This window comes from Nematolebias whitei, chromosome 4 (genome assembly GCF_014905685.2).
Source record: "Nematolebias whitei isolate Nwh7 chromosome 4, NemWhi1, whole genome shotgun sequence".
Taxonomy (NCBI): Eukaryota; Metazoa; Chordata; class Actinopteri; order Cyprinodontiformes; family Rivulidae; genus Nematolebias; species Nematolebias whitei.
The window spans coordinates 356,248-365,934 of NC_056501.1; the positions used below are offsets into that span (position 1 = coordinate 356,248).

The following is a 9,687-nucleotide window of genomic DNA, read 5'->3' on the forward strand; positions in this document are numbered from 1 at the left end:
ATATATATATATATGTGTGTGTATATATCCAAGTCCATCACATGGACACATGGAGACAAACGGGACAAACAACCATTCACTCCCTCACACCTATGGACAATTTTTTAGAGTTACCAATCAGCCTAGCATGCATGTTTTTGGTCTGTGGGAGGAAACTGGAGTACCCGGAGAAAACCCATGCATGCACGAAGAGAACATGCAATCTCCACCAAGAAAGGCCCCTGGACCGGCATTTGAACCAAGGACCTGATCGCTGAGAGGCAACAGCTGTACCAGTTGCACCACCGTGCTGGCGGCTTCAAATATCTGTTAAGTTATTGGGAAAAAACAACACACACATGTTCCTGTTTTTCTACATCACTTTACAATGTAGCTGTTTTTGTTTCATTTTTTTAATAATCATTTTCTTCCATTTATTTATTTATTTTCAATGTATATGCCTCTTTTATGATTGTCTACTGTTGTCATCATACTTTGTTAAAAGCAGGTCTCTTTTGTACATGAGTCCTCAAGGCTCAATGAGACTAACCTCTATAAATAAAGGCTGAATGAATTAACCCACATGAACTGTTGCACTTGGCATAAAAAATGCAAACAACAGTCGATGGCAACGTCACAGTGTGTTTCTTCTTCTTTGCATTATATGCGATAACGTGTGTCTGAGTGAAGAAGTGTTATAAATCATGGACTTTGTGTTTTCTGGTCAATGAACAGGTAAGTTGTGCATCATCGCTGCAAGCGGCTAACACTGGATGTGCACAGCAGTGCGCACACAGCTACACTAACATCAGCTGGGATAGCCGAAATTCTTAGATGAAAATGTACATAAAAAATGATGTTCTCATGAGAATATTTTCTGAATTAAAGCTCTGAAGAGTTATAGATAAAAAAGTAGCTCAACGATAAGGTATGAGGGGTGAAAAAAGTATATGGAAAGAAGAAAGAAGAAAAATCACAATAATAATAATAATACAAATAATAATAATAAAGCTTTACAGCAACAAAAAACCAACAGGTAGAAAGCAACGCCAACAGAGAGAGGAGGAGAGTGCCGTAAACATCCTAAGTTCACAGCAACACATGAACAGGAGGAGAGACAAGGAGAAGAAATGGATGAGAGGAGGAGGAGCAGAGTAGGGAGCACAGATTTTCTCTACTTACAGAATTTCCAGATCACGCAGTGCTCGGAAAGCTCCATCTTCAATGCAGCTGATGTGATTGTTGTCCAGTTGTCTGCACACACACACACACAGATGGGACAGATGTGAGTCAGGAACAAGTCTGCAAGGTCCACTCAGCCATGTAAGGTGACACCCAAGCAATGGGCTTTAAGTAGCAGGTGGGAGACACCAGCGATAAGTCTTTCTCACACACTCTCACACACACACACACACACTCAGGTGAAAACCAGTCCAGACGGCAGCACACACACCTGAGTGAAGTCTCTCACATCTGTGCAGATGTGACGCTCAGAGGAAAAGAGGAGAGGAAAAGGAGACCAGGAGAGAGGAGACCGGTGTGCTGAAGTGACTTCCTCCCATCAGCCTATCACCTCCCTCCCTGCCACCCACTGGCCACCAGAAAGGGGAGGACGAGAGAGGCAGAGCCACTGAAGAGGAGAGCGAGTGTCACTAAAGCCCACCCTGCTTGTCTATTCTGTAAATATTAATTGAATTTCTCCTCTCCTATTCTCCTCCACCCCTCCTCCCCATGTCCTTTCTTTATTCCTCTGTCGTGAAAGAGGGAGTAATTTCATTACATTAGGCCAGCCAATCCATTAAGGGCCTTTTACCGGCTCTGTCACTGAAACAATTTCATTAAAAGGAAAGCCTTCGTAAATCAAGCTAGAGTCACGACTCTGCCTCCCATTCCCGTTCCCCTTCCTTTCTCTAATATCTGCACCCTCCTCCCTTGGCTTGCTCAACGACTTGTTTGCTGCTTCCAGATGTGCCCTGTACCCCTTAGTCATTCATCTTTTGCTTTTACTTTAATTTGTTTAGCTCAAGGTATTCAACTCCCTCAGCATCCAGTTCTCGTGAACTCAACAACCCTAAACCCCCACTCCTCCCCCCTTCTCTCCATTTACTTCTATCCATCTACCCATCTGTCCCTCCAACCCCCCAGAGCCCATGACCAGGTTAAAATGTTGCCATTTCACTTTCTACAAAAGGCGGTGTAATTTGTAACCAGGAAAATGAAATCTCAACAATTCATATAGAAAAAAAAGGTTTTATGTTGTTAACCTGCATATGCAATGGTTTAATGCAATTAAAATTATCATCTTTGTCATTTATTTGGTGTTCTGCATGAGACATATTTGAAGTTGGAGCTGTTTCATAACCTGTGTGCTGTTATCAAAGAGTCATCTTGTGCATGATGAATATTGTTTGCACGTCTGTTCCAAAATTTAAAAAAAGAATTGTTCTTTACACAAGAACAGAAAGAGGAGGTGGAAACAGAAAGCCTGTAAAAAGTGCAAGTATTAAAACTTTGTTATGCATCTCTGCTAGGAAACATGAGTGGCCAGTTGTTTGTTGGCTCACAGAAATCAACAAGAAAGCTGAAATAGCAGAGGTTTATGGAATCATAAAAAAAACAGTACACAAGAACTGAGAGAAACTTTGTTTTTGTTTCTTGAGAGCAGACAGTAACTAAAGTGAAATAATGAAATAATAAGTCATGTCACTGAACCATTTACGTATATTTGTAATCTATCATTCTCAAAAGGTATATTCCCAGACAGAATGAAAATAGCTAAAGTAGTTCTTTTTTTAAAAATGGTGACAAACGTGTATTTAGTAATCCATCCATCCATCCATTATCTTTACCCGTTTATTCCATTTTTGGGTCACGGGGGTCGCTGGTGCCCATGTCCAGCAATCACTGTGCGAGGGGCGGGGTACACCCTGGACGGGTCTCCAGTCCATCACAGGGACACATAGAAACAAACGAGACAAACAACCATTCACTCTCTCACTCACACCTAGGGACAATTTAGAGTTACCAATCAGCCTAACATGCATGTTTTTGGTCTGTGGGAGGAAACCGGAGTACCCGGAGAAAACCCACGCATGCACGGAGAGAACATGCAAACTCCACCCAGAAAGGCCCCTGGACCGGGGTTTGAACCAGGGACCTGCTCACTGAGAGGCAGCAGCTCTACCAGTTGTGCCACCGTGCTGCCCCTGTATTTAGTAATTATAGGCCTATATCCTTATTGCCACAATTCTCTAAAATTCTTGAAAAATGGTTTATGACCAGATTAGATAAATTTCTTGAAAAAAATAATATTTTAAGTAATAGTCAATATGGTTTTAGATCAAATTGTTCAACATCCTTAGCTCTTATGGAGTTGATTGAACAGATTATTACAGCGATTGATAAAAAACAACATTGTATAAGTATATTCATGGATTTAAGAAAGGCATTTGACACTATTGATCACACCATTCTGCTTGATAAATTAAATCAGTATGGTGTTAGAGGTCTTGCTTTACAGTGGATAAGCAGTTATTTGAGGGATAGAAAGCAGTTTGTTCAGATGGATGATGTAAGATCTAATTTAGGCAGAACTTTATGTGGAGTACCACAAGGTTCAGTACTTGGCCCTAACGTGTTTATTTTATATGTAAATGATTTAATTGAAGTATCTGACATCCTCAAATGTGTTTTATTTACTGACGATACAACGTTTTTCTGTTTGGGTAAAAACATGGAACAGATGTTTGAATTGATAAACAAAGAGATTGTTAAAATACAAGATTGGTTTAAATTAAAAAAGTTATCATTAAATGTTGATAAAACTAATTTTATGATATTTAGTAAAAAAAAGATAACTTTGGATTTTTCTCTCAAAATTGATGGTACTGAGATATGTAGAGTGAATGAAGTAAAGTTTCTGGGTGTAATTATTGACGATAAACTGTCATGGAAACAGCATATAAATCTAGTAAAAAATAAAATATCTAAGTCAAATGCAGTATTATACAGAGTAAGGGACTTATTAAACAATGATGCTTTATATTTGCTATATAATACACTTGTAGTCCCGCATTTAATTTACTGTGTCACTGTTTGGGGTACAGTATGTAAAACCATAACAAAGCCTATTTTTATTCTGCAAAAAAGAGCTGTAAAAATTATAACAAAAAAGTGTTATTGTCACCCTTCTAATGTTCTGTTTTGTCAATTGAAAATACTTAAGTTTTATGATTTGGTGGATTATAATATTCTTTTATTCATGTTTAAAGCTCAGAATTGCATGCTACCATCAAACATTCAAACATATTTTGTAAAAAGGAAGAGTTGTTATAATTTGAAGGGCATAGATATTTTTGTTAAACCCAGTATAGAACCAGTTTAAAGGCTCGGTCTACTACTATACAGGGAATGAGTCTGTGGAATGGTTTGGAAGATGATGCTAAAATGGTGAAGTCAATGTTTATATTTAAGAAAAAGATAAAAACTGTTTTGTTGGAACAATATATATAACTGATTAATGTCTATTTTGTTAAGTATGAAATTTTGATGAGTTATGTATTTTGCTGTATTATATATGAATGTTTATGTTTAAATTGATGGTTTGAATTGATTTTGTTTATGAGGGAGCAGATATGATAAGACATTTTCTTCTTCTGCTTCCTTTCATTTTATATTTGTTTTTCTTTAATTTTTTGAAATTGTATTTGTGTTTTTATTGGAAATTAAATAAATAAATAGATAAATAAATAAAGTGTTTAATTCTACGTTAATCTCTCTTTTCCACTAAATCTCTGTTTCTAATCCCCTTTACGTTGACTTTTGTGTTATTTTCTTTGCAGAGCATCTATCTTCCATATTTTTTGGATTTTTCTTCCTCTTCATTCATAATCCCCTTTTCTCTAGTGCCTTCTCCTCATCTTCGATTCCCCTTCACATTTTTTCATCTCAAATGCCATCAATTTATTGTTAATCCATATTCCTTCTCATTGTTCACTTTGATAAACCTTTTCCACTGAGCCCTGCTGTATTCTTAGAGTGCTTCAGATTTTACCCTGAACACTGTGCTTCCTGAAGCAAAGGGTTTGCTTTGGAGACAAAGAGACATTACTTCACTTGCTTTGCTTTTATGCTTGCATGTTTTCAGTTTGTTTCTGTGAAAGGAATTTAAAAGTCTGAAAAACATCGTACACCACATGTGGAGCTCAACGCACCTTGTATTTCCAACAGGGAATCATGCAAAGACCTAAGATTAAAGTGATAATGAAACACCAAAATGGTAAGCGTACAGTTTGAGAACATTGACATTGTTTCTACTTTACCACTATATTTTTTTAAAAAGAAAAAGAAAATATTTGGCACTGGCAAGACTTCTGTGAATTGCAACAAACTGTAATTTTCATTTCTAATCATTATGCTCTCACTTGTTTCATGACTGACATAATCTGACCAGATGTTCATAGCTGGCACGTGCACAGTTTGGGCTCATGAAAGAAAACTGGATTTTTGCAATGGTTTATTATCTGGGTGTCCAAATCCTTCTTTAAAACGTCTTCAGTTGATACGAAATGCTGCTGCCAGAATCTTAACTGGAGTTACTGGGAGAGATCATATCTCTCCAGTTTTAGCTTCTCTCCATTGGCTCCCTGTCAAATCCAGAATAGAATTCAAAATCTTACTTCTAACCTACAAAGCGCTCAGCAACCTAGCTCCATCTTATATTCCAGATCTTATTAATCCATATTTTCATAACCGAGCACGACTCTCAGGCTGCAGGTTTATTTGTGGTTCCAAGAATAAAAAATAAAAAAACAGAAGGGGAGATTCTTCAGATCCTTCAGTTCTCAGGCTCCTCTCTTGTGGAACCAACTTCCAATCTCTGTCTGTGAGGCTGACACATTATCCAGTTTTAAACTAGGTTTAAGACTTTCCTTTTTGCTAAATTCTATAGTTAGGGTCAGCTTGGGGATCCTGAGCTGTCCCTTAGTTATGCTGCTATAGACTTAGACTGCTGGAGGACAAACTGACCACACTTTTCACTCTGCTACTGTCTTTACTTACTCTGCTCAACATTTGTAATTATTATTTTCTATCCTTAACATGAGTTTTTTTTGTTGTTATCTTTCAGGTACACCTGGACCTACCATTCTGTGTTCGTTTGTCTCTCCTTCCTGTCCTCTCAAACCAGCCGGTCAAAGTAGAAGACCACTTGTCCTAACCCTGGTTCTGCTGGAGGTTTCTTCCTTTTAAAAGGGAGTTTTTCCTTTCTACTGTTGCCACTGTGCTTGCTCAGGATGGGAGACTGCAACGAAGCCAAGATTCAACTTGTCTGCTTGATAACTTAGATAAAGAACTTTACTAATTGGCTTTTATGTATGTGAATGTTTCTGTAAAGTGCCCTGAGACAACTTTGTTGTGATCTCCAGGCTGAGGAGGAGGTCCTGCCCCAAGTGGAGGAGTTCAAGTATCTTGGGGTCTTGATCAGGAATGAGGGAAAAATGGAGCGAGAGATCGATAGACGGATAGGTGCAGTATCTGCAGTGAAGCGGGCGCTATACAGGTCTGTCGTGGTGAAGAGAGAGCTGAGTCAAAAGGCGAAGCTCTCAATTTATCGAACGATCTATGTTCCTACCCTCATCTATGGTCATGAGCTTTGAGTTGTGACCGAAAGAACAAGATCTTGGATACAAGCGTCCAAAATGAGTTTTCTCCGCAAGGTGTCTGGGCTCTCCCTTAGAGATAGGGTGAGAAGCTTGGTCATCCAGGAGGGACTCAGAGTAGAGCTGCTGCTTCTCCAGGTCGAGAAGAGCCAGTTGAGGTGGCTCGGGCATCAGGTTAGGAAGCCTCCTGGACGCCTCCCTGGTGAGGTGTTCCAGACATGTCCCACTGGGAGGAGACCCAGAAGAAGACCCAGGACACGCTGAGGGACTATGTTTCTCGGCTGGCCTGGGAACGCCTAGGGATTCCCCCGGAGGAGCTGGCCCAAGTGGTTGGGGAAAGGAAAGTCTGGGCCTCCCTACTTAAGCTGCTACCTCTCGTGACCTGACCCCGGATAAGCGGAAGAAAATGGATGGATGGATGGATGAGTTTAGAGATTAAAATAAAATTCTATCATGCTTTTAAACTCTGTTTGAAGGTCAATAGTGTGATAATGAAAAAAAAATCGAACATTAGCACATAATGATGCCGACAATACGCAGCGGGTGGGGGGGAATGCAAGGGCAGTGAGCAGTCAGAGACAACACACAAAGGCACTGCAGAGTTCAGATGAAATCACTCAGTACAAATAGTTTCCCTCTGGAGAGATCCGTACACCAAAACTTCCAGGCGGGTTGAGAAAAGTTGTCCTGTCAAGGCCAGTCAGGGAGCTGAATTCAGATAAACATGATAGTTTTGGGGACAGGCAGAACTTTAATGACATCTACCTTGAGTCTGTGTTGGTCCACTCGGTTCCGAAAGATCCAAAATAAATGAACATATCAATGGAATGTGCCTGAGAATAATCCCTGAGATCTGATCCATTCTGCCAAGAGTCTGGGTGCTCGAGGCACGAACCAAGCCATCATATAAGGCAGGCAGCCTGACCAGGTCCAGATTTGCTGCTGACAACTTCTTTGTTTGTTGATAGACCAGGAACCAGCTGAATCAAAAAGATCTGAAGCTCTCGACCTTGACCTCTCTAAGTGGCTTTAAGAATCTGTTGGACTCCTGGCAGGGACCAATGCAGACATGTTCCTGTTTTTAGTTTTCTACATTTGCCTTAGAATTTAGCTTTTTTTTTTTTGTTTTACCTTTCTTTTAGCCATCCTATTTGGTAAAAAACAACAACAAAAAAAAACAAAAAAAACTGCAGTATTACTTTTTATAATTGTTTATTGTTGTTGCTGTTGTCCATTGTTGTCATCTTTCTTTGTTGAAATCAGGTCTCTCTTGTAAATGAGTCCTCGAGGCTCAATGGGATTTACCTGTCTAAATAAAGGTTGAATGAAAAAAAAAAACCAGCAGAATCGCCAAATCCAAAAAGCAGGAACCAGTTATCATGAATTCAATTATATTTGTGTCCTTAAAATCCACAGATGACAGCAGAGATAGACACACCATCAAGTCTTCAAAATAGATGAAATATCCAGATGTGGGTGTGCTAACAGGGCAAATCAGCTCGCATAAAGATGGTCTTCTCTTCAAAGAAATGTTATCAATTGTGTTGAGGGACCAACTGACTAATTCCAAGTCCATAGTTACGATTCGAAGATTTGTAGAAGAGAGTCTCTAAAGCAGTTTCACATACAGGACAGAGCAAGAGCAAAGCGGAGAGGGAGAGGAGGAGACATCCGCCCTTGAGAAGAGAAGGTGTTGAATGAATTTCTCTCCAGTCTCTTCCTCTGGGACTCCTCCCAGTGGGACGTGTCTGGAACACCTCACCAGGGAGGCGTCCAGAAGGCATCCTAAACAGATGCCCGAGCCACCTCTACTGGCTCCTCTTGACGTGGAGAAGGAGCAGCTCTACTCTGAGTCCCTCCCGGATGATCGAGCTTCTCACCCTATCTCTATGGGAGAGCCCAGACACCCTGCAAAGAAAACTCATTTTGGCCGCTTGTATCCGAGATCTCGTTCTTTCGGTCACAACCCAAAGCTCATGACCATAGATGAAAGTAGGAACGTAGATAGATCAATAAATTGAGCTTTGCCTTTTGACTCAGCTCTCTCTTCACCACAACAGACCTGTACAGCACCCGCTTCACTGCAGATGCTGCACCTATCCGCCTATCAATCTCACATTCCATTTTTTCCTCATTCATGAACAAGACCCCAAGATACTTGAACTCCTCCACTTGGGGCAGGACCTCCTCCCTGAGAGCACTCTACCCTTTTCCGGCTCAAGACCATGGCCTCGGATTTGGAGGAATTGATCCTCATCCGTGTCGCACTCGGCTGCGAACCGCTCCAGCAAAAGCTGTAGATCACGATCTGATTAAGCCAATAGGACCACATCATTTGCAAAAAGCAGAGACACAATCCTAAGGCTGTCACAAATCACGTTCCATAGATTATATTTTCGGTCACCCTGATTACTCTTTAAAGTTTGCTATAGATCTCTTCTGTGAGTTTCATTTATTCTGTCCGCTCTGATAATGTTTTATGTACGTGAGTTTTAGTTTGTCTTCTTTGCATGCTGGTTGAGTGTGATGTTGCGGTTGTTTAGTTTTGTCTTCACTGCAGCAAGCAGCAGCTGATTGAACTCAACTGGCTGCACTTGTCTCTCTAACCCTTTAAAAGCTGCACTCTCTCATCTTCGGTGCCTGGTAGTTGAAAACAGTTCACTGTAAAGCCCCTTATCCACAGGTCTGGTTCCTGTAGGACCCTATTGGGGCTAATTTAGGCCGGTTCTTGTGGGACCGGTTTATTTCTGTCTTCATAGTGCCCATAGTTCCCCTTTAGTGGGCGTATAGTTAACCTTTAGTGGGCGGATCATTAATGTCAACCCGCCTTACCAGCTGGTGGTGCTAGTGTTACATTAAGCTCTTTACTAACCACCACTAACATGTATTAGAAGAAGAATAGCTGGAAAAACACACACAACCAAAATGGATGATCTTGTTTCTGTTTTGAACATTCTGCTTTGCCTGTGGCTTTTTCTCCTTTTTTATGTACATATATATACATATATATATATATATATATATATATACATATACATATATACATATA

The 9,687-nt window shown here is 40.2% G+C and overlaps 1 protein-coding gene across 1 annotated transcript in view; it reads right to left on the reverse strand.

Moving 5' to 3' along the window:
* slit3 (slit homolog 3 (Drosophila)) overlaps positions 1–9,687 on the reverse strand; it is a gene marked incomplete in the record, with an annotated part of 622,921 nt that overhangs the window by 323,227 nt on the left and 290,007 nt on the right. The window contains 1 exon segment of the mRNA XM_037675457.1: positions 1,162–1,233. Coding sequence (XP_037531385.1) covers positions 1,162–1,233 — 72 coding nt within the window.